Genomic DNA, 26,087 nt, shown 5'->3' on the forward strand with positions numbered 1-26,087 from the left:
CATTAGAAGGTATGGTAGAAGGCATGACACATACAGTATAGCACAGTCAACAACAAGTCTTCAGTGAGAATTAAGGAGACACTATTTGCTCACTGATATAGCGGTGGATGAATTTAAAGGGAATGTCTTTAAACAACACATTATTTTTCATTGGAGAGGGATTAGTATTTAAAGTATGATTAGTTTTAGTCTGAGTAATATAGATTATTTTTCTTGGCAACCTGTACTGTTAAATTCTGTTATGAGTATACCCTGGGGATAAATCAGGTTTCTTCTGGAACATAATAAACGTGTACCTCATGGTCATTGAAGGTGAGCTATGGCAGTAATGAATGTATAATGTTAATGTTACATTGATCAGAACAGTTGCATTTTTACTGTCTCTCTGGTCGTCTGTAGTATTCCATTGAGGGACATTACTTAAAACTGTTCATCATTACCATAGCATTGAAGCATCAATATCCATTCACTGCCCTTAGCAAGTAGAATTAAGAAAGTTAACCAGGTTATATTGAATAATATGTCAGTGAAGCGAAGGCCTTCTATCCGCAGTCACCTTAGTTTATATGTTTCATTGAGGGTTGGCTCAGGCTGGGATTTAAGCCTGGCTAAAGGCTTATTTCCCAGCATGCAGCACACACACCCTTCATTGAGCCCATTGAAGATGAAGGTAGAATAAACGAACAGCGCAGAAGTGCTGGTAGAAGGAGCAGGGGAGTCCATGCCCACTGTATTCCTCACAGTGATCCCAGAGGGATTCAGCCAGCAGATGAGAAATGTTCTGATTGAATGAGCTGCGCCTGTTTACTCCCTGAACCAAAGCCTTTGAAAGCTTGCATTCGCTCTGCGGACGTAGATAACAGCTATTGTAGTATCTTAACAGTCATTGCCTAAGAGGAATATGTATGGAGTATCCTCACAGGAAAGGATTAGAGTGCGGCAAGGCAAATGAATGTGGCCTCTAATGTGCTGTTTGGCCTCCCAGCTGTATTAAGGTTAATATAATAATATAACAGGGGAACTCATAACTGATAACAATAAATGATGTACTGATCTTAATGCTGCCACAAGATAAGCCAGTCCACGAGCTACTGCATGCCTTGTGTTTTTACACTTACTAAGAGCTAGCACAAAGCGAATGCTTATTATGGTTTTATGGAATTAAGTTATTCTGAGTGTTTTAAAGGTTGCCTATTGTAACATGATTGAGTTTACATCAGGCTTCAAGGATGACTGATTGACTGCTGTCATCATGGGATTTGCAGAGGCTATTTATAGATATTCATACATGTAAATAAATCAATACAATATTGGTTTGCAATCTAGTGTTTAGGGTGTGTAAGTCTTACTGCTCTCCTTCCTTTTTTCTTGGTAATTTGTTTTAGGATTTTCAAATAGAATCGATCACTCTAGTCAATCATCATAGCAGCAGGCGTGCTTGTGTGGCGAGTTAGCTTTTGTCCATTCTGAATCAGGAAAAAGAGCACTGCATGCACAGTCCTGCCTCTGGTGTGCTGTATGTTACTGCAATCATTCCTCAGACTGACTCAATAAAACACGGGCACTTCCTTAGGTGAAATACAGAAGAGTAAACATTTACCATGAAGTCAAATGGCATAGAATGAGGCTGTGTGTGGCCATACCTGCTTGAGCTAAACGGATGCCATTACTACTGCGATGGCTGCCACATTTGAAGATTCTTTCCCTCAGATTGTGTAAGTATTGTTACGGGCTTTGTTTATCGGTCACGTTTCATTTGCATTCCCTGTAGACGCGAAAACTATTTTCCGGATTCCCTCTTTACAACACAATTACACTAAATCAGGTGAATAATGCGGGATCCATAGAACAATAATCACAGTGTTCATGGCTCATTATGTTTAACTGGGACACGGTGAGAACAAGCAGAAACTACAGCAGTCAGTCAAGGTCTTAAAGATGATGGATGGTGTGATGATCACCGCTAAAATATTCCTGAAATGTTTTCCATGTACCATCGCAGGCATTTGAACCTTCCAGAACATGTTCTCCTAGTTTATGCTGCTGAATAACTGATAACTTGTCCCTGCTGTTCTTTGACTTTAAATCCAAATTTAGTCATTTAGCCAAGAAAGTGTGCAGGATTAATAATATGAAATGGCATGTTTAATGACATTTTAACAACCCTTCATAATGCCCCTAGTTATTCTTATACTCAGCCATCTAATGTCATTCAGTGGAACAGTGTTCCAGAAAACACTGATGCTGCATGTTGTCATTATAATATGAAACACATTCCAATCCAAATTGAAACACAAGGTCATTAGAATTGGGACAGTACTGGCCTTGCAGATCAGTGCATTCTGTGAAAACTCTCTCTCTTAGTCACCTTGCAGTCTGCCCCTCTCAATTGCTCTCATACTTTCTTGTGTTCATCTGTGTGTGCGTGTACTTGTGCATGTGAAAGAGAGAGTGATAATTCTGAATTGAAAACCCTTTATTAAATCAGGATTTCCAATGTATATTCACATCTTGTCAAACAGTTTACATGAAAAATTAAAAATAAAAACTCATTGAGCATTGAACATAACACCCAAAAGTACTATACCTAAATGGATAGTCTGTCTAACAACCAAAAAATGAGAGTGAGAGAGTGAGAGAGTGAGAGAGTGAGTGAGTGAGTGAGTGAGAGAGTGAGAGAGTGAGAGAGTGAGAGAGTGAGAGAGTGAGAGAGTGAGTGAGTGAGAGAGTGAGAGAGTGAGAGAGTGAGAGAGTGAGAGAGTGAGAGAGCGAGAGAGCTGCATATAGAGTAGGATGTGTGGATAGAGGCCAAGATTGGAAAGAAGCATCAAAGAACCCTAGAAAGGTTTCATAAATGAATGGGTATAATTGACCTTCATCTCAAGATAGAATGGAGAATTTCTTCTCATTGTTATTTAAATGTCTTCATCAAGGTGTGGGACAGTGAGAGGCAGGAGTGCTGAATTATGGCTTTTCTGAAGATTCCATATTTAATTTGGTGAATAATGTTCTTATTTATCGCTGGGCTCAAAGGTCAGGAACAAGGAATGGTGGTTGTGAGCTGCAGCATTTTGAAAAAGGTTATTACATCTACCGCTGAAGATGCATTATGAAATATCTAAGCAATATACCATATAGAATGAAAAATACAGCATATCCACATGCTCAGGTTGGTTTATATTTTAAATATTGTTTATTTTGTACTAATGAGTGGTATGTGCTGAGTCATCCCACTTTACTCAGGGAGGAATTGGATTTTATGTACGTTGGGTAATGTTGGCTTTGGGCACTCAAAACAGTAATAAGGTTCTCATTAGGATGTACTGGCCTGTCACAATGAGGACTGGGGTTTTTGGGTGGGAGGTTTGGAGAGTTCAGCTGGGTTACAGTGCACTGCTGGACTGTCCTTTAAGCAGGAACAGACTCTATAAAAGGGCTGTCTGGCCCCTGAAATGTGACATTTCTACAAGTTATCAGCCGTCAGCAGCTTTGCGGAAAGCTATCTCAGCTGTGAGATGCCACGATTGATAGTACCGCGATGGTGCTGTTTATTTATTTATTATCAGTTCTCAAAAACCTTGAAAATTGAATATAGAAAAAGTTAAATACAGAATTCTGTTGGTCTTCATTAAATGCAGTTACTTCTGTAGTTCTGAATGACTACAATTACCAGCTGTCCTCTCCCAGTGCTGAAGGACACCTGGATGTGCGGCACACAGCAGTACTCACTCTAATGCAGCACTAACATGTCCTAATCTACTGTTCTCCCTCTCTGACTTTGCTGGCCACTGGTAAAAAATGCATTTTTCGGATGAAAGGGTTTTCCTGGTAGCATGAACACTGCATTTAATTCTCTCATGGATTTTGTGTCAGGCTTGACAGCAGGAGGCTTCGCTTTCGCAGTAAACACAAAAGAAAGAACAGGACTGCTGTTGCCTCTCTCCTTAGCCTTCTCTGTTGTGCAGAAAACTAGAGATGAAAAAACAAATCAAAGGCGTGTCTGGATTAGAAGGGCATTGAACTGAGAAACCAGAAGGTGTTGTGAAAGGTGGTTGAAAGACACAATATACAGTATTGTTTTTTTAAAAGAAAGGAATGGTTACTGTATTGATTTGTATGGATTTCCGTGGTGGGATCCAGGTAATTTGTGACCCTATGGTCTTTCATATCCAGGTTAGGGCCATATATATCTGTATCTGTTTGTTAAAAAGCCTGAAGATTAAGCAGAGCAGCATGAATTGTATTTCATAGCCATAATTAACCTTCACAAATACAAATACATTAAAAATATAGAGATTAGGACTGCTGTTTGACCTAGATGAAACTGAAATACATGTGTGAGGGGTTGTTTATCTCAAATGAATGCTTGCGCATGCAGCAGTGTTGATCAGCAGGGAACCGGTGAGATAAAGCAGGTTATTTGAGCAGCTCCCTTAGTCCCTCAGCCTCTGAAAATTTGATCTTGTTTTAATGTTTTCTAACCTCTACGAAATGAGAATTTTATTTTCTGCAGAGCAGAAATGAAAATGTAATCTATTCATGAACTCTTGCCCATGGTTTACCTAAACCACGCAATTATATTAATACTGTCAATGAAATGTGCCTTGACATTACATTTGACTAACACATTTAAGCAAGTATTCATATTTCTTTAAAACCCATAACTCTGAAATGTTAGCATTTAGATTAGCTATTTGTGTCACTCAGGTTACTGCTGTGTCGCCACTACATGTAGTAGGCAGGACAACTAATGACACTCTGAAGAGCGACATTTACCAACTGGTAGTCCAGTGTGTACATAGGGAGCAGTACCCCTACCCCTCATTGCTGCCTCGACTGCAGTAGGTAGGCGATGCTAGTCTAGCCTCTGACCTACAATGACTAAGCTATAGGGCCCAAAATGTATCTCGCGGGTCATAGAAATGCAGATAAAGTGAATAAATTCTAAAATTAAATTTCTTAAATATAATTACAGAGCACATGACTCCATTGTAATTTGAGTGGCAGTGTCTTACATTTTAGTTCCCTGCCGAGTTGACTAAATGGAACCTACATGCACTGTGAAGCAGCCAGTGTCTTCAGCAGTTTGAGATGTACCAGTCACGCTTCAGAAAGGGCCTGCACTGTGAAGCAGCCAGTATCTCCAGAGTTTGAGACGTACCAGTCACGCTTCAGAAAGGGCCTGCACATGTGTGCCTGAGTGAATGCCAGTCCTTGATCACAGTTGCACATGGCAGATTTTCACAATGCTCTGAGCCAGCTCAGAAGGCAAACCGCACCCAAGCCCTGAGAAGTAAGTGTGAAATGAAATGGTAAATTTGACAAACCTGTCGACGCAGCCGGGCCTGTGGGAACGCACTGAAGCCTCGTTGCTAATAGGATTTGGGGTTGTTGTACAAGGGGCTTTTCTCGTTGCTTTCGCTTTGGGTACAGGCTAAAACTCGCATCGGATGGCAACACTTCCGGACAGGCTGGCTCACTCCCCATCACGCCAGACCGAAAATGTCACAGTTCCCCCGGGCCACTTTCCACATGCCCAAAAATGAACTTTAAAAACAGATGTCCCATTTAACAGCAGTCTTAGAGCGGCGCTTCGGCTCCTTCTGTTCTGCTCCCGATTCGTAGCACCCACTGCGAGAGAAGGTTAGCTTTTCCAGGACAAGGACAAATCCTGGTCTGTGAGGCCACTAGTGTAGTGCTGTATTCGAGCATAATAAAAATGTGAAAGGAGTGGCACGCTTGGAATTGTTTTCCTGGATTAAATGCTTTCATTCCGTCGATGCTAATAGATGCCAAAGCCGCAATGACTAAGATTAGGAGACCACACATACTGTACATTATGTGTGCATACCTCATTAGAGACAACCACATTCTCCACAAGACGAAAGGGCAACCAATAAAGAGGGCAATTATATATCTATACCATATTAATAAAGCCAGCATTGTGTGTGTACATTATGTGCCTATTCATGTTATGTGCTGCAGAATTATAGAGTGGCATTTAGAGCCTATCAGGCCGAAATCTCCCCTGTACCTTTGAAATGGCTGAACTTCAAAGACTGCAGCTGCATACTGTAAACACATTAAGTCCCTAGCTAAGCTAATATCAAAGAGCAGTTTGATTTGAAACATGCGCTACAGTTGGGAGGGGGGGTCACTGGAGGGTTCAAGCATCCACTAACCTCGTCTTCTCTTCATCTGTCCGGTTTTCACCGCAGAACACAGAGAGAATCAGAGCACACTTACAGAAAGGGCCAGAGCATGACGACAGGCCATATTTAACTGTCAGTGGGAGAGCAAATTAAAAATGGATGAACGTTATCGGCAACCTCTGCATTCATTACTGCACGCATGAGGAATGGAGAGATGAGTTCTCAGGCTGGGCTCTGGTCTTATTAAAGGCTACTCACATGAGGGTTTAAGAGGACCTGCACATCTTAGGCCCCTGACAAGCCCTCCCTCCTTTTATGGGCAAAATTGACGCTTAGGTAGAAATGTTAATTGTCAGTTAATGCCTTCATGGTTGAGTTCTATAGTCTCACTCACAGTTTAAGATGGCCACATACAACCTACAAATGCTCAGTTTGAGATACACACACTGTGAAGAATTAGAAGAATTTTGTCCACAGGAACAAAAAAATGTAATCAACCACTCGTTCAGCATACTCCCCTTGACATTTTTCATCTGGAATCCCAATTTTTTTAGCAATTTTCCAGTGTCTGGGGAGTAGGGCCTTTAATTAATTCTGTGAACTAATTACTTTTTCTCTGGTTTCTGGCACTCTGTCACCCCGGTCTGATTGAAATCTGCACTGTAATTGAAGGTGTTGAGAAATGAACACGCTTCCCACATTCCAGTGTTGAAGCCAGGCCCAGTGGTGGCTGTGCTGCCTCCTTCATGCACCGCTGATGGGATGCATGTTTCCCCCACTGCACTGGTCAGCCCTGGTGCATCTGCCCCTCACTCCCAGTGGGGCTTAATGTCACTGCATAACAGGAAAAATGTATTTTCATTAGCTTATCTCAGGTTCAAAGGCTTCCTGCCATCGTTTCCCAAGGTCTTCCACATGTCAGAACATGAAGGAGCCCAGTCCTTGATGGTAAAACTGATCTATGTTTTCATTAGTGGCTCCAGGTGGTGAGAGATGAAGTTTATTTATAAAAGGGTTTGCAGAAAACAAAGCTTGGTCTTAAGAGACAGAAAGATACTACAGCATGGGCAAAATATTAGTTTTCTTTTTCATTTGTTTGTATTTGTTTCTTTCTGAGCCTGTATTATTGATCACAAGAGAAACTAGCTTTTTTTATGAAGAATCTGAGAATAATCGTTGGGGTCGCTACTACACTTCTGACAGCTAGTACTGTTAGCAGCGGATAAAGTGCTAGATGTTTTAAAAAGAGCAGGGCTCTGTGAGGTGGAATACAGGATTCAGAGAGGTTTAGCAGGACTGTGCATACCTGCCCTGCTACAGCTAGTGTTGTGACGTCTGTCTGCTGGAATGGCCCCGCTCAACATTCCTCTGCTGTTGTCTGTGTTTGATCATACCCGCTGTGTGTGTGTGTGTGTGTGTGTGTGTGTGTGTGTGTGTGTGTGTGTGTGTGTGTGTGTGTGTGTGTGTGTATACCCTCACAGTAGGGCTATAAGGGTCTTTAACTGTCCTGGTTTTTATTTTTTTCGTTTTATTCTCTCTCAGGTTACAGTAAGCCCCAGCAAGTACATCTCTTGTTTTCTGGATGACATATAGCCCTACAGTGTTGTGTAATTACTCAGGAACTGTAGGCAGAATGTTGTAGCACATTACAGGGTTGATCACAATCAAATTTAGATGTAAAAATACCTTTTCTATTTGTTTCTGGGAGGATAGTTTATGCTGATATAGGGTAGTTTATGTTATTTTAACTGAACATTGCAACTTTATTCCATGTTTACCCTATTAATAATGTGCATCCCAGAGGGTTGCACGTTCAAACTCTGGGTGATATCTCAGCTAATTTGCATTGCAAAAAAAAATAAAACATCAGCCTTGAAACATTGTATTGCATGTTTACAGAATTTCAGTGCAATGTATTATTTTAAATGAAAAATTAACCCTAGGCAAAGTTTTTAATTGGATGTACTAGGTACATTCACACCACTTAATTTTAATGCGGAAGGCTACAGCTGTATTTGCGCTAATTTTTACTGTGCCATTTTAAATAAGAAAATATTTTTCTTGTTTTTACAGAGACACTCCTGGATGACTTCCTGTTGACCTACCTGGTGTTTATGTCCACAACTGACCTGTGCCAGGCACTGCTGGGACAATATCCTTTCAAGGCCAGTGGCCAAGCTGAGATAACGTCACGTACAGTAGCACTCAGCCCATATCAATCTATCACAGCTGTAATGGGCCATGAGCAGATTCCTGAAAGCTGCTGTAATATTATTGCGGGAGAGATCGTTGTCAGTAGTTATTGATGGTCACCAACCGAGCTCCATTCAGACTATGACACTCCCTTGTGAAATGTATCAAAAGAAAATGTGCTGAAGTGGCAACATATTTGTGCTCGGTTAGCAATGTGGAGGGTCCGTTTCTGTGGGACGTGTTTCTCCATGGTGGACCTGAGGGAGCTGGCAGCAGTTCCAAAATGGTTCCGGTCTTTTCCTCGATGGAGAAAATAGAGAGAGAGAGCATCGTAAATCCACAAAGTTCGTTAATACTGGCCTACAGTCAAGCATTATAATGAGCCATTCTGCGAGTACTGTTTATTCTGCAGAGGAAGGCTCCCCCAGGCACACTGTTCCACTGTGGAGGCTGTGCTCTCTCTAGCACAGTGAATATGTGCCATGGAAATGATAACGGCTTAGCCCAGGGCACAAGCGTTGGAACCCCTTAACTCCTCTTCCTCACCTATTGCTCAAAGAGATACAGGGGGAAAGAGGAAGGCAAAGAGGCTCTCTACAGGAAGCGCAAGGTCCTGCACTTGGTGTCTCAGTGGAGCGCCCTCTACAGGGACTTCCTGCACGATGACGAGCAGGTCAAGCTCTTCATGAAGGTACTGTAAGAACGGAGCGAGGGAAGGGGTGGAGAGGAGAGAAGAGGAAAGGGAAGTGGGGAGGGAGAGAGAGCGGAAGGGAGGGATGGACACAGCGGAAAGAGAAACGAGAGGAGGATGTGGGAGGATGCAGAAATTCAGAGAGGAGAGAAAATAAGAGGGGTGGGAAAGGTCTGGGAGGGGAAGGAGGTGAAGGATGGACTATATTGGAGGGGAAGGAAGAGAGCAAGGGGGTCTATGGGGTGACAGCGAAGGGAGAGTGAGAGGGAGAAGGGAAAAGAAGGATTGAGAGCAGAATGGCAGAGTTGAGAAAAAGGCAAAATGGTATCAAAGGCAGTGTGAAATGTGTCCCTAATGAAATCCTCCATATAGGATTCAGTCTGTAGTTCATAACATCCGGCTTTGCTTTGACTTCCAATGATGGATTACATTACCCATTTTATTGTATAGTAATCTGCTTTAAATGGCTTAGATTTATTATAGTATATAATAGTTTTACATTATTGTTATGTTTTATAATGTGATCAAGGTTTAAACAGATTAAAGGCTGCACTACACAGTAGTGTGCAAATCAGCCTTTGTTCATTTAAAAAAAACAATGCACTGCAGAGCACATCAAACAGATGGCAAAACACGGTCTTTTGTATTATTTCCCAAGTTCATTTTATTTTGTTTGCCAGTGCAAGTATGCAGTAAGACAGAAACATATGGCACAGGATAACCCTATAAAAGATTCTCACTTCTGTTAAGGCGGTTAACTGCTTGTTAGTATCTTCTACACCACCTTTCTTCAGCCTGTACATTCCTCTTTAAGAAAGTACTTATTTAAAAGTGACTGTTTAACCAACTGTTATCTACCCCTTATGTACTGCTGTGAAGCCATGTGGAAAGTCCACATATTTCTATTTATGGACTGTTTCATAATACAATATTGAATAATGTGAAATACCTTTCACAGTGGAAAGTCAACCAGTGTTGAATTATGACATCATGTTGTGAAATCGCTGAGGTGTAGGCAAGTCCTGGCTTGTACCGGAGACACAATGTTTTCTCTGAACAGATTCTGATTATATTTACATTGTGTCAAAGCGTGTGATCAAACAGGACCTATAGTTTCACTCTCCTCATACAGTGCATTAATGCAGACATTGTGGATAGCATAGTTTTGCATTTATAACTGGATGCAGACAAATCAAGGAAAGTGAAAAATTAGCTGTTTTCTCACTATAACTTCACTGTAAATTCCTAACAACACATCCCGTGAATGTACATTGTATTCATTCATTCATTCATTCATATTGTATGTTCCCAAGCATACAGTGCATACATAGAGACATTCAGCCGCATTTTGTTGCAGCTTTCCCTGGACAGGTGGCAAGGTTTGAGATGGGCCAATAACGATGTGAGAAAATTACACCTTTTTTTAAACTGGCTGCAGTAACATTTATTTGTTTCACAGACACACTGCTGAAAAAGTGTCCATTGAAAGGCAGTGATACAGTGGCCCAGGATTTTGTCCAGTATAGCTTCATATCCAGTGTTTGAAGGGGTCCATCGCACTCTCGCTGTGTGGAGCAGTTGGGGATGTGTGTGCTGTGTGTACCTGCCGTCTGTGAGCTGCCTGTTTACAGGGCCTGGATCACTCCACTAACCTGTATTGCTGCGCGTAAAAATAGCATGTGAGCGTTTGCCGTGTTTCAGCGTGGTATGCAAGAGGTCATTTGTCAGTCTGATGACGTGCCCAGTTATGTAATGAACCGTTTTAAGTGCACGCCAGCTAACTTCTTTACCAGGGAAATCAGTGATGTCAGTGATCAGCTGGACCTCCTGTGATGACTGTCTCCTCTTGTTCTGCAGAGCCTGTATCGGTGCGCGCTGGATGACCTGTATGAGTATCCCTCCCTGGAAAAGGACCTGAAAGAGTTCCAGAAGTTTCTGCGCATGCACCGCAGACAGTGAGTCCCCGCTCTCTTACTGTATCTGACAGCACGCCGTGGAGATTTCCCTCATGTAGCTAGCAATGCTACATATGGTCTGAATATGCTGCATGCCTCCAGTCAAAAACATTACTCCAGCACAAGATAATGGCTTTTTCATGTAAAATCTAATTATGCAGCTATCCAAGATGGCATACACACAGCAAACCATTAGTGTAATGGCTTCTGGATCCCCTTTAGCTGAATGCCGCAGCTTCACAGCTCCTTGGCACACTGTCTAACAAGCTTCTCTCTAAGCTTCCAGTATGTTCCGTATGTGCATCAGTCCAGAACCCCCCCGAGGTTCCCTGGGTTCTGCTCATAATCCTCTCCTGCAATTTGGCCTGTAAGGTTCTTTATGCCATTTAATTCTGGAGACTCTTCTCAATCCTCACCCTCACACTTCAGTGGCACGTGGGATTATACAGCTGTTATATGCCTGTAAAATGATCTGCCTGTGTTCGACTAAAGAAAGGCTTCAAATCAATTATGCAGCTGCGATAAAAATTAATTGCTTAGTGTATGTACTCTGTGTAGTACACTCCCTGAGTATTATGCAAGTTGGCAAATAGCGGTGATTATGTCAAAGGTTAATTCCCCTCAAACAGGATGCTGTCATAGACGTTTAATGGTTTCTCTATGGCAAAAATGATTTTAGTCATTGATTAAATGACAGGTGCGCCACGGAGAGCCGCAGTTTTATATCTGACCTCTCACCTCCGAGTCGCACATTGGAAAATGTTAGCCGGCGGCCATTTTTAGCATCGCATTAGCATTTTGAATAAAAAGGGCTCCTCTATGAGAAGGGAGCGGATGCTCACTCATTCCATGGCGTGAGTGTTCATTTCAGTGATCTGTCACATCCAAGGACAGGGCTGTGCTGGGATGCGCAGTTCCCTGCCTGTCTGAATTGTGGCGGTGGAGGACAGGGTGGTGTGGGCTGGGGGTGTTAGGCTGTGACAGAGGGGCTTTGTCCTGACTGCTTGTGCTTTCATGCCCTGGGAGCACGGTCTGACAGTGCCCTCACCAACCTCTTTCCAGCTGCAGATTGGAAACGCTTGGGGACTGCTGGCACAAAGCTTTTCTTCTGAACACTACCCGCAATGCAAGATTTCACCAGCATGTTTCCCACAGAAATATAAAAACGCGAGTTTTTAAGACAGTCAGACACGTAATCTTCGACAATGAAAATACATTTTTCTGTGCTCCTGTCATAAAAGGAAATGGGATTTTCTGCATGATTTGCATGAGTTTGGTAGGACTGCACTGTAAGCGTGAATTGCTGAGATGTGGTATGGACAGGACCTGGCTGGGTTTTCTCACGGCAGTGTTACACCGTGGTCTTCACTTTGAGGCGCTCGTCTGCTGCTCTGTATGTTTCTGTGTTCAGAAGAGAAGAAAAAGGGAACACAGAAATCAAATTATTTCAGATGGAAAATTAGATTTACCATCATGCAGGAAATCCCAGCTCTCTGTGAAATCTTCCGGTAGCTGTTAATTTAATACATGCACGTCAACTGAAGCTGATCGAATGTGTCAGTGTCCCTCTTTGTGTCTGTGATGGATTGGGGTTTGCCGTGCCCTTTGCTATAAACAGGCCACTGTGGTCTGTTAAATCAAGTCCAGAGACTTCGCCCGTACCTGCCCCCTCCCCTATTAGAAGAGACAGACATGCAATCATTTCAGACAACAGTTTCATCATCGTTCTCCTGCCTTATTCAATTCAAGCCACCTTCCACTGCCTGTAAGGCTCCAGTCTGGTTCACACTTCGGTGATGAGTGTTATTACAACCACAGTCAAGGTCAAGCTAACTAGCAATGACCACAGTGACCACAAATATATTAATGTGTGTGTCACACACCATGACACACCCCTGGGGGGACAGAAGAGATGGACCCAGGGAGATTCGGAAAGTCCGGATGGCGCCAAGATTTTATTAGCTGATGGTGGAGGGAGAGAGAGCCCATGCCCAAACGAAAATAAACAAAAAGTCTTCCCCCTTCCCCCTGTTGGTAAAACAAAGTTTTACCAGGAACCAGTAAGATGACCGTTGTCACAGGAAGAAGCAGATCCGATGTTCGTCATTAGAAAACAGGAAAGTTTATTACAATCAGGAAAAATGTTTATGTTAAAATGTTTGTTAATGGCCAACACTGAACATTTAGAAGACAATATTAAAACGACGCGAAAATTACGCGATTCTTTCCAAAAACCGTATCACAGTAAATGCAATCTACGTCCGACGGACACCGAAGTACGCTTCTTAGGAAAAGCTGCTATCAGTAGCCAACCACTTCACCTAATACCCCAGGTACAAGGGTACACCTCTGTCCCCTGGACTGAGGGCCAAAATCTCAGCCAGCCTCAGCACGACACTTCACACAAACCCAAGTGAGACGACTCCTTCCTTGTCTCTCACGTTAGGCCGGGGCGTAAAACACTCACTCTCCCCTTAACATATAAACACAGACACGGGATACGCTTCTTAGGTAACTCTCGGGACCTAATACCCTGGCGTGAAAATATTTTGTCACCCGGGCTGTGGGCGAAAACTCACAGCAACGCACCCACGTATTTCCTCAAGGCGTGAATACCTCACTCACCTTAGGGGGATGATACACCGGTCACCCCGTCACATAAAGCTATACTCTCAATAGATATAGCAAACAACAGCGCTGGTACACACTCAGCAGCGCTCGCAAATACAAACACCGAACAACAGCGCTGGTACAAAAACAACAACGCTTGCGCAAATTCAAACAACCAGTTACAAAAAGACGCAGTTTTCCAACAACGAACAATCGATCGCTTCTTCATGAAAGGTCATGAAAATTATGCAGTTACATACCACTGGGTGGAGTGCGCCTCAGTTCTCCGCAGGTTTGCCTTCCGATCGCTCGTCGATGTCGATAGGGGAACCAACGGAGATTGAAGCGATTCCACCCTGCTCGCAGCGCCAATTTGTTAGTAAAACAAAGTTTTACCAGGAACCAGTAAGATGACCGTTGTCTCAGGAAGAAGCAGATCCGATTTTCCTCATTGTAATAAACTTTTCCTGTTTTCTAATGACGAACATCGGATCTGCTTCTTCCTGAGACAACGGTCATCTTACTGGTTCCTGGTAAAACTTTGTTTTACTAACAAATCCCCCTCACGGGGTCTGGGCTAAATAACAAACTGAAATAAGAAAGGCGAAGCAAATAACCTGACTCTTCGCTTTAGGCACTCTCAGGTCTTGGCTCTCTCTCCTCTCCTACGGGTTCCCAGTCTCAGCCACATACTGTGGAAAGAAGCACACCTTATAAACTCCTGGACTGATTCATAACATAGTCCAGGTGTGTGCCTGCTTAACCTCGGATTGCCCTGCTTCCTTTTCGCAAACCGATCCACACATGCCACAGTGTGGTTACTGTAACCGTAACCTCAGCCTTAATGCTGACATTCACAAGACAAACTCCTCCGTAAGTGGGGAGGATGGCAGGTGGTGAGGCTGTTGATACATTTTTGTGACTGATTCAGCCAGAGAGGTCTTTAGGCCTCAGGGACATGTTGGCCTCGCCTTGGTGTACGCAGACCTGTGATTATATGGAACATGAAATGAAAGAGTGCTTTCCAACCTACATTTATCATAACATTGCTCTTTTTAAACTGTGCTCTTAAATTTTTTTGAATGATAACTGTAATGTTCGGCCGTGAAGCTCTGGATTGATTTAGGTAGCAGTCCAAGGTAGCAGTCATAAATGAGTGATGTCATTTCCTTTATGGAGCACGGCTTTGATGTGATTGTGTCTCTCTGTCTCTCTCTCCCCCTCTCTCTCTCTGTCTCTCTCGCTCTCTCCCCCCAGCACGGTGGATGAGTATTCCCCACACAGAAAGGTAAGAGGCACATCTGTATTCCTGTGAGGCTTGCCTGCAGTTTCAAACAATGGTAAGGTGAGAGGAAAGGGGGAGGGGAGAGAAGAGAGGGGGAGATACAGGGAGGGAGGCAGGGAGTTGCAGAGGGTGGGGGAGAGAGAACGTGGAAGAAAGGAAAGACAGCGGTCGGTGAATGAAAAAGGTTAGAGAGAGAGCAAAATGCAGGAAAGGGGGAGAGGGAAATGAAAAGAGGTAGCAAAAGCATTATGAATTGAGCGGAGGAGAAGAGAAAGGAGAGGAGAGACAGAGAGGGGTCAAGTCGGGTCCATCCCATTCATTACCCAGTGGAGGTCTCTGGCAGGGGGAAAATGTTCTGGATATAAAGTTGTTTTATGGCACAGTATAGTAAATACATGTTATGGTTCTATTGGATGGAGCAAGCATTTATAAATAAGCCTTGTAACTGAGTTATCGTAACTGAGCATGTGCTTAGTATTGTATGTCCAACTAGTCTCTACTCCTTGGGTTCCTCTTTAAACATAATTTGACATATCTATAATGTAGTAAGTGAGATGGCAATGGCGTAGGGCGTAAAAACCCTAAGGTCATAGTTGCTCTTTCAGCTGTTTGGTGTGTGGTAGGAGTGGTTTCCTCACTGTCTGAGCAGCAGATGTGCGGTCCACGTTGCTGTCGTCAGCACGTTTCCTGTGGTAACCTCCGCCCTGCCACTCCGTACAGCAGTGTAGTTCTGCACACAATGTAATGGCACACGTTCACTGCCCTTCCTTTCCCCCCTTTCAGAGTAAAGCCATCTTCCACCAATTGAGTCTGAAAGAGAACTGGCTCCAGCCCAGAGGAACACAGAGGGAGACCAGGGAAGGTGAGCAATAATGATACATTCTCACAGCCTATGTGTTTTAAAAAGCCACTGCCTGCTGGCACAGATGGCGTAGACGGACGCAGATGGACGCAGACGGACGCAGACGGACGCAGACGGGCGCAGACGGACGCAGACGGACGCAGACGGGCACAGACTGGTGTAGACGGGCACAGACTGGCGTAGACGGGCGCAGACAGGCACAGACAGACACAGAATGGCGCAGACAGGCACAGACGGACGCAGACGGACACATACGGATGCAGACTGGCGTAGACGGGCACAGACAGACACAGAAGGGCACAGACGTGCACAGACGGACGCAGGCGGGCGCAGATGGACGCAGACAAACACAGACGCACACAAACGCTCATTTGGCAGGGTATAAGTATTGGCATAGATAAATGTAATATTACTAAAGACATGAATTTAAGATGAATGGCTCTGTTCCATGGATATGCCAAGCAGCGTGTGCATTCTATGTGTATGGAATTTTCATAAATGAATAGTGAAGTAACACAGATTTAATATTCCATTCACACATCCAAGAGGGATATATTCTGAATGGTGAAGTCATGGTATTGAATATGTATACTCTGTAAAGCCTGGCTTATTGGACTTCCAGGATCTAAGCCCTAGGTTTCAGAATAAAAAAGGCAGCAGTCCAAGTTTCATCCTAACGAAACTTTGGGCTCTAGCTGCAGCTGCACCAGAATCTGCAACAGCTCAGCTCATTTACCCATAAGGCAGTCTGGCTGATGTATGTTTTGTTCGTGTACAAAAGAGGAGACTCAAGAGGGACACATTTATGCTAGGTTTTTGGTAAGCTCACAAGCTCACCAGCTTGATTAGTCTAATTACTTAATTAGCTGCACGCATTTCCCAAATTAAACAGAAAATATTTCTTTATTGAACGGTACAAACACAGCTGTTCTGCTGCCGTGTTTATTGTCTGCAGAAGTGCAAAAAAAGTCAAAACCGCGAATGTGTTGGGGTTGATTGAGTGATTAAATGCAGGTGTTTGAGAACCAGCATACACGCTAGCGCTACAGGAACCGTCACCCCTGCGGTACAACCACCGCGAGTGGTGTGCCTGTCAGCACTGCACACGGTCGCATCGCAGATTGAGAGCTAGCGGGCGCGACTCTGAGTGCTAACGCGGGCCCTTCTCCTGCTCAGTGTTCTGTCACGTGTACGTCACCTTGGACTCGTACCTGAGCGTGAGGGCACCGGTCACCTCGGTGGCCCAGGACCTGCTGCACGCCGTGGCTGAGAGGCTGGAGTACCCGGAGGAGGACATGGTGCTGGTGACCGTCGCCTACCCTGAAGGTAACCTGGGCTGGGCCCTGTGGGTAGAGCTACCATGCTCTGTGAATCACTGTCAAAGGCTTTGCTCTGGGGAAAAACAGATTGACAAGCTACAGTGAGTCGCTGCTGAAATAGGGTCACCCATTTTAGTGGGTCATGCGCCATTTTTTTTTCAATATCTTTTAAGGGGTTTGGAATCTCTGCTTTATCATAAAATCCGTATTACATACGTTCCTTATTAGATTTATGGTCAGTATTGGAGTGGTATAACGGTAAAGATACAGGTTTCAGGGGTGATAGAGTACCTGGATGAGATACATTGACCATGATCAAGGATGTGTATCAGACTTGTTTCAGAAACATCCAACTAAATAAAGCAGGGGTCTCTCTCTCTCTCTCTCTCTCTCTCTCTCTCTCTCTGAAATTCTTAATTATATTCTAATTAAAATGTAAACTGTACTTGCAAAAAAAGATTACACTGTGAGATGTATTATACAATAATAACAAAAACAGTGATAATGGTAAAATTATTTTACATTCTTATTTTAAATATAAATGTTTTTAAATATAGATCATTTATTTTGATTTTTCTGCAGAAAAGCTCATTCTTCAGCCCCATGACAGTATTTACTCGGAGTCGATGACAACGCCAGGGAGACTGCTTGTGTGCCACAAAGACCTGACTGAAATAATGGTACAAATCAGAATCCACATTCTGCTCGCCAGACAATGCCATTCACGCTTACACTGCATTGGGTGTGGGGGAAATCGAAAAAGAGTTGTATTAGTTTATGATACTTTCCTTACATTCTTATTGTATGTTAAAATCTTCAATTTGTACATGGCTGTTTCTCAGTGCACTATGGTTGTGTCAAAATAGCTCCTTGTTGTGGCCACAGAACTGTGAGCTAAACTGGGTTAAGTTTGTGCACTGAAGCACTGTACGGCAGACCTGGGACTTTAATCATGAAAGAGAATTAGAGTGTTTCCTTTCTCTGCTTGGCTCAGCACAGCTTCCCCAGGCTGCGCTGGGCTTGAATGATGGTACACACAAGATGTGCGTTCACAGCACAATATCCACAGCTGAAAACAAGAGCACACAGCACACCGGGGAAAATAGATTTGTGTGTTTGAGGGAGGTTTCTGAGGAATTATTCATCATTTTGTGAGTTAATAGAGGGATATGAGTTTAGAGTGGGGTGTCTCAGCTGAAATTATTGCTTCCTGTTCAGGAATGAATGCCTGAAGTATCATCAGACTGATTACGCAGGGCTGGAACGATTTGTCATTTCACCACTAAAACCCAAAGATAATTGGACCCACTTGACTTGGTGCTCACGGAAGCAATAATTCTGATAATTGCTTATCTTCTCCTCTTATTGATTGTTTTGCATATTGTGATACATGTTGCTGAGATTAAGTTGAACATGGCAAATCCAAAAGCTTATTGTGTTATCTTTATAATTTCAAAATGTCAGGGAGTGGTTGGGTCCTAAAGATAGATATCTAAATAAAATAATGATTTGTTGTTTTCTGGCAGAACCCGTTCACTGACAACGCAGAGCTTCAGCAGAGACCAGTCAGATTGTTGGGTATGAACACATGGGATGTGGCTGTGGCCCTCACCAACTTTGACTGGGGTCTCTTCAACTCTATACATGAGGTACACACTCGATACATGAGGTCCATTGTCCTACTAACTTAGGGAAGTTGCATACAGGGAGTAACTAGTATGTCTCACAAAAATCTCAGGATGCACTTCTCATTACAGCTTCATACAAGAGGAAACTAAAATATTGAAAATATTAGCCAAGAAGTAACACCCACATATTTATTTAATGAATAAGTTGGACATGCCCTATATATTGTATGTAAGTTCTATCAAAGTCCATGGATTTTACCCAAAACCAAAGAAGACTGTACACAATTAGCATAACCAACTGATGCAGACGTTATTGACCGTGTCCCACAGAGGATTTAAGGGTAACACATCGCAATCTACTTTAGTGCAGCGCTTGTAATTGTTTGGGATCGATGGGTTGATTTTTTTTTTCTCTTCCCCTTCTCTGCTGCTCTCGCAGCAAGAGCTGATCTACCACACGTTCAGCCGCCAGGCCGGGGCCGGCCACACGGTGGCGCTGGACCTGCTGCTGCAGCGCTGCAACGAGGTGCAGCTGTGGGTGATGACCGAGGTGCTGCTGTGCGCGTCGCTGTGCAAGCGCGTGCAGCTCTTCAAGAAGTTCATCAAGATCGCTGCCCAGTGAGGACCCCGCCCGTGTAGCTGCCCTTCAACACACGCACATCCTCACAAAGTCATTTTGGTTGAAAGAAAAAATTAACAGTCTGTAAATATTACATTACATTATTGGCATTTGGAAAACGCTCTGATCCAGAGGGACGTACAGTTGATTAGACTCGGCGGGAGACAATCCCCTCCCCTGGGGAAATGCAGGGTTAACGGCTGTGCGGATCTTATTGTGGCTACGCTGGGATTAGAACCACCAACTTTGCGTGTCTCAGTTATTTACCTTAACCACTACGCTACAGACTTCCCCTGTAAAATATACAGCCTGGATAAATGTAAGAGTGACCAATTAAAGATTTACACAGCTGGAACACTATGTGCTTTAGCGTTTTTTAGTAGTAGTTGTTGTGCTTGCTACGAATGTATTATTTATTTTTGTAAGTGCTTGTGTTGTGCTGATTTATAAGTAATTGTGCTGTTATTTGGCACAAGCTCTTAAAAACACAAGCAACGTCATCACAGCAAGAGTAACTGTATGCATGTTAGAGAGAATAGATACAGTGAAAAAGACTGCTGAAGTGTTAAAGTATAAATATAGAACATTATTTTTTTTGAATTATTTTTACACTCTTTACATTTTTTATGTTTAACATCAACATTACATTTTGCCTTTGCCCAATTTCACAATGCTGCTGGTGCGCATCGCTCTTTACTGCTATGTGCTTTATGGTTCAGACATCAGCGGGTCGACTCAGTGTCCTCTCCCCATCACGGCACACAGTGACTCATAGTGGGGGAAGCTTGGCCGCTTTAGGAATGGGACTCAGCTCCCTATAGTCCATATGGGACATATGGCCAGTGCAGATAGGAGGCGCACTGTCCCATCTGTCCTTTTCCTGCAGTCATTTGTCAAACGGGTGACACGCTGACTGCTCTCTCTCTCTTTCTCTCACGGCCACACGTCACCCCTCAGGCTCACAGTGGAGCGTAGCACAGTGCTGCATTCAGCACCAGTTTATCTGCTAAACCAACAATAACACCAAACAAAACCCTCACCATTGTCTATCTCAGGCTTCATAATATATACTTAATGGAAGTTGAGTTCATTTAAAATGAATGTGTTTTTCTCTCTTTCAGCTGTAAAGCCCTACGGAACTTGAATTCATTCTTTGCCATCATCATGGGCCTAAACACAGCAGCGGTCAGTCGGCTTAACCAGACATGGGAGGTAAAGAGACCGAACTCGCACACACACGAACACACACACAAACACATACATGCTATTGAGTTGAGCTAAGCACTTCAGTAAGTGTCAATTATAGCTGGAACTTGGCTCACAACACTATTGGTTTTCGAATATAAACACTTAACTGGTGTGAAAAAATGATGTTCCTAATACATTATATGTACCATTCAAATATTTATGTTTTCAAATAGTGTCTGAAAATACACTCACTGAGCACTTTATTTACTTATTTTTTTACTTATTGGTCCTCTGCTGCTGTAGCCTATCAACTTAATGGTTTAATGCGTTGTGTGTTCAGAGATGCTCTTCTGCATACCACTGTTGTAATGTGTGCTTATTTGCATTATTGTCACCTTCCTGTCAGCATCAACCAGTCTGGCCCTTCTCCTCTGACTTCCCTGATTAACAACCAATTATTGCCCACAAAACTGCTGCTCACTGGATGTTTTTTGCTTTTCGCATCATTCTCTGCAAACTCTAGAGACTGCTATACTTGAAAATCCCTGGAGATCAGCAATTTCTGAGATACCCAAACCTGTCTGGCAGCAACAAACATTACACAGTCAAAGTCACTTATATCACATTTCTTCCCTATTCTGACATTTGGTCTGAACAGCTGAACCTCTTCACCTTGTCTGCATGCTTTTATGCACTTAGTTGCTGCCACATGATTGGCTGATTAAATATTTGCATTTACAAGCTTGTGTTCAGGCTTACCTAATAAAGTGCTCACTGGGTGTACATACCGTATAGAATATTGTCTTGTACAGTTCTGAAAGTCTTCCCCTTTCCACATTCCATTTTTTTGTAGTGTTGGTTTTTCTGGTTATGTAAATGTGTATACTCTGATGCTTATATTGATGTACATCAGGTGTATGAGTCCTGTATGGCTGTGTGGAGTCTGTGTGGCTTAAATCAAACATGTTTCCTTTTTCTCCCCAGAAAGTCCCAGGCAAATTCAAGAAGCTTTTTTCAGAACTTGATACACTAACAGTAAGTTTTCCAATCCCAGTGGTTTAGGCTATTTCATCAGTTCATTAGACGTAAAGGGAACCTAGAGTATACATGTATAATCAGGTGGGGGGAAAAACAAACACACACACACACACACACACACACACACACTTATATATTTAGATATAATGTGGCATAACACAGTGGGCCGGTGGTACAGCTGTCACGCTGGCTGTGTGGACTCCGTGTCCAGGGACGCGGTGTGGCAGATGGCTCTGTTTGTGGGGAGATCTGTTACAGGAGGAGATGTTATTTTATGCGCTGCGCGCCCCTCTCGGGAGACCGGCTAACATCCCCATCTGTTGCTACAGGACCCCTCCCTGAACCACAAAGCCTACAGGGAAGCCTTCAAGAAGATGAAGCCCCCCAAAATACCCTTCATGCCACTGCTTCTGAAAGGTACGGGGTCAGAGGAGTCCAGCTAAAACCCGCTGGCTGTCACAGTGGAGCAGAGGCCCGGTTACCTGTGCTGGAATGTGATTCGTTATGAGGAATAGAAAGTGAATGGGAGGAGTGTGTGATCATGTGATGCACTGTATTGTGATGGTCTAAACCTGTGATATCAGCATCATGTTTATAACATGGTACACTGGATCTGAGATGGGTTTAAATCCAGGGTGTCTGTTCAGTTAAACAGCGCAGTAATCATGGCGAATGCAGAATCTAGAGTCTTGAGTGTAATGCCTGCCAGTGATGTCAGTGTTTTTTGTCCTCGGAATTTCAGACATCACCTTCATTCACGAGGGCAACAAAACCTTTCTTGATAACCTGGTGAATTTCGAGAAGCTGGTAAGTGTAGATTCTGTTGGCTAGCTGTTTCCAAATTCATAGATGAGAAGGACAGTGCTTTGAAAACATTTTTTTCCTAACACGTGCTCTCTGTCCTGTCCTAGCACATGATCGCGGACTCTGTTCGTCTGATCCGATACTGTCAGACTGACCACATGGGTGGGTATCCGTGACAACTCATACTTTACACAGCTGCTGTGCTAGTCACTCATTATTTAACATGCATGTGTGAATTAGTGCTTCATTATTGTGACTTAAATCATTTTGAAGCCCAGACAGAAAGCTTGAGTGTAGAATAATCTAATCTGAAACTAGTGTTTCAGACTGATGAAAGCTAATTCTGTGTAGAGGTTGTCCCCTTTCGCAGATGAGTCTCATACAGACATTGTCGCATCAGTTTTCTGTTGAGTGTTTGTGATATCAGCATTGCTGCCATGTGTTATAGAATACCACTTAGTCTTACCAAAGCCCATAGAGAGAATGCAGTGTTATACTTATTATACTTATTATACAGTGTTATAGTTATACTCTGGATAAGAGCGTCTGCCAAATGCCAATAATGTAATGTAATGTAATGTAATACTTTTACCATCAGAGGGCAGTGTCGTGACATTGCTAAACAGAGTAGGATACACAGTGGTGAATGGAGCTAAATGCTATAAAATAGTCATCACAGTTTATTTCAAATATTTTCGAGTAACTGGAGCATTACTGTACATTTTACATGGTCAGATTTTATAACAAATACATGTTGAGTTGCAGTCAATAGTTGTTTTACGATCTGACTTTCAAAGCATGTGCGTGAGCATTGAGGCTCCACCGTCCCATATTCCACTGGCATTAGCTAGCTGCCTAGCATCACTGCTAAGCTAAGTGGTTCAAGATTTCAAGTGCACAGAAAATCATATATTGTTATCTGACGTCTCCAACCACAAATATTTTCTCTTATGGAGCTGCACTCTGCTCTGTATTGAATTAATTTACCTCCAATCCTTGATTTTAACTATACTCATATTGAAGGAAGAGACAGTCAGGGGTGGGGGTGGGGTCATATTACATTTGTAGTTAGAATATAATCAGATCAGAATATAATTATGGACATATTAAATTATTGGGGCATGTGGGTGGTGGATAAGGAACTGGAAATGGGTTCAAATATCAGGCAATGTTCTGTGTAACTTTACCTGGACTGTTTCACTGAATACCCAGCTGTATATTAGGTAATATGATAATGTTTACGCTGTGCTTAGTCAGAAAAAACTTGGAGTCCACACACTGCAGCTAATGAAATAAGCTACAATGTAATTACAATCAAAACATTGATGTTTCAACCCCAAAAGGTTGTCCTCTGGATCCTTCCATCCTGAGGCAGGACCTGCAGCTACTAAGCTGTGTTTAGCAGCATATATTTTATGTGTTTAAAGCACATACACTATGCACTGTCCTGGTAACATAAACCTATTGCTCAAATATTGTTTTATCCCATACAATAGGAAATGAGGTGGCCCAGAAGGACAGCCAAGATGTCAGGACATATGTTCATCACCTTCATATCATCGACAATCAGCAGACTCTGTTTGAGCTGTCACACAGACTGGAGCCTCGGGTGTAGAGCACCAAAGATTGCTCCCACAAACCACCCTCTCACCCCCAGCACTTTGCCAGGGCGAGAAGAGAAGCACCCCTCAACACTACGTTTGTATGGACCTAAAACAGAGCAGAGACAAAACCAGCCAAGCTTCTGTGGGACTATGAACAAAAAGCCCAGAGCTGGGCCTGAATTGCCAACTGCATGCACCAGTTCAGCCACCAGGGGGAGACAGAGGGCCGCACAGCCAAAATGGACGGAGCAATTTTAAATAACCAAAGGAGAGACTGGGTGATTAAGAGGTTTAAGGTTAAGAGATTAAAAGGTTCACAAATACATAATACACAACATAATACACAAAAACACAGAAAGAACATCCTCTACTTTGGTGGAATTACAAGCATAGCTGTCAGAAGAATGGGTGTCCTTGCCCAACAGGATAATATGTACATATGCACACTTCACAAAATGTTGGTGTGAGAAAAACACTTGTGATCATGGAACACCACAGCTGTCGACTGTCAGGCTGTCTACAATGTGAAATGGTTTTCTGAAATAGCAGTATTATTAAAAATCTTAAACATTTGTTTAAATGTGACGGCTGAATATTCTTTAGTTGATCCATAAATTAATAACCTCACTGTGTGGCTGAAATTTAGAATTTTGTGCATGTTTATTTGCACTGGTTACTTGTTTTCATCACCGTACACCAGTTTCTTACCATGTCCTGTATGTTAGTTTTTATTTCCTGCTGTTGCTGTCAGTTTACAATGCACTGTCTTGTCATATGAAGTCTGGTGAAATTTCTGAATTGCACAGATATTTTCAGTTGGAAATAATATATTGATTGTCATACATGTTACTTGCATTGTAATATTTTTCTGTTGTATAGTTTTGTTACATTATAATGTGTGTATATATTTATGTGTATTTTTATTTGCTTTCCAAAGCCAGCCATAAAATATTGCCATTTGTTAGTGCCAAACAAAAGCAAAATGTTGCAATGTAAATGGTCTAATCACACCTAACTTTTGTTATGCCTCACATTGAAAAATGTTGAGTAGTAGTATAATACATTTGCACATTATCTTGAAAGCACCCACTAAGAGGTTGGATAGGAGTGTATCCATGGAAACCACTTCCCAAAGTACAGTACAGTACTGACATTTGTCACTAACCTTGGACAATCAGAGTACACTGAGGTAACCGCATTTGTCACCATGTCCTCAGTTGTTGGCATTATAATGGAATTAGCAATAGTAACACCATGAAAATACATGGTGGTAACTCAGTTTTACATTTTGAGAAAATGGCTTTTTTTCAGATCAAGTTTAGATGACTTCAACAGCAATTGTAATTTTGAAACGTGGTACTAAAATAGACAAGATTTAAGTTCTTGTAAGCAGTAGAAAAACTACAGTGAAAATTTCTACCATGTTCCATACTACAAATACATTATTGCTGTTATCAGATTTATTCATTTTTGACTGAATGATCCCTTGCTTTTATGTAATATGGTCATATTTCCTTTCATCTTTATCATGCCCAAGCAACTCATCGCTTAAAAAAGAAAAAGAAAAAGAAAACCACAGATTAAAGTGTTGTATGTAATATGCTAAGACTTTTGAGAAGCACCGGGTCATGTTATACAGTATCCGTTTCACCAGAAAAGTCAAGTAGATTTTCAGTGCGTTTTCTTGGAAACTGTAAACATGTCCCTTTATTTGTTTGACCGATGGCGGCATTAAGAATTATTTATTGGATAAAACTTATTTATTTGTGTTTCAGATGAGGATAATGGGCGAGGGTTTGTTGGACTGGTGGAGTGGAATTTGCTGAATAATTGACAAAATGATAGGGTTCTACTTCTTAGGCTGAGACGGTCTGCATGATATGGGATAACCATGGATCGACCACTGAGGCAAATGTGCATGGGAACAGAGTCCTCACGGATAATATTCTAACTGTAAATATGCTTCAAATGTGTCAGTTGCTTCTGTTCTAATTTGTAATTTTTAAAAGCACCATAAAGCAATACATGCTCATTGTGTCTATGTTCCTCTGACTTCCAACCCACACTTCCTTTCTAATTATCAGAGTTTTTACAGTTATTCCCAAATGTAAAAAAATAAAAGGTTTTATGTAACATTAA

At 42.5% G+C, this 26,087-nt stretch overlaps 1 protein-coding gene across 3 annotated transcripts in view; it reads left to right on the forward strand.

Moving 5' to 3' along the window:
* The window catches only part of rapgef5b (Rap guanine nucleotide exchange factor (GEF) 5b), a 69,644-nt gene extending 43,557 nt beyond the window's left edge, over positions 1 to 26,087 (forward strand). For all 3 annotated transcript variants that reach the window (XM_061247593.1, XM_061247599.1, XM_061247608.1), the window contains 15 exons: positions 8,226 to 8,304; positions 8,892 to 9,036; positions 10,894 to 10,991; positions 14,859 to 14,889; positions 15,670 to 15,748; positions 16,925 to 17,074; positions 17,650 to 17,747; positions 18,594 to 18,716; positions 19,135 to 19,313; positions 20,436 to 20,526; positions 21,487 to 21,537; positions 21,870 to 21,957; positions 22,283 to 22,347; positions 22,452 to 22,506; positions 23,841 to 26,087. In XM_061247593.1, coding sequence (XP_061103577.1) covers positions 8,226 to 8,304; positions 8,892 to 9,036; positions 10,894 to 10,991; positions 14,859 to 14,889; positions 15,670 to 15,748; positions 16,925 to 17,074; positions 17,650 to 17,747; positions 18,594 to 18,716; positions 19,135 to 19,313; positions 20,436 to 20,526; positions 21,487 to 21,537; positions 21,870 to 21,957; positions 22,283 to 22,347; positions 22,452 to 22,506; positions 23,841 to 23,959 — 1,451 coding nt within the window. In that variant the 3' untranslated portion in view covers positions 23,960 to 26,087. The remainder of the gene's footprint in view (positions 1 to 8,225; positions 8,305 to 8,891; positions 9,037 to 10,893; positions 10,992 to 14,858; positions 14,890 to 15,669; positions 15,749 to 16,924; positions 17,075 to 17,649; positions 17,748 to 18,593; positions 18,717 to 19,134; positions 19,314 to 20,435; positions 20,527 to 21,486; positions 21,538 to 21,869; positions 21,958 to 22,282; positions 22,348 to 22,451; positions 22,507 to 23,840) is intronic.

This window comes from Conger conger, chromosome 1, assembly GCF_963514075.1.
Source record: "Conger conger chromosome 1, fConCon1.1, whole genome shotgun sequence".
Classification (NCBI taxonomy): domain Eukaryota; kingdom Metazoa; phylum Chordata; class Actinopteri; order Anguilliformes; family Congridae; genus Conger; species Conger conger.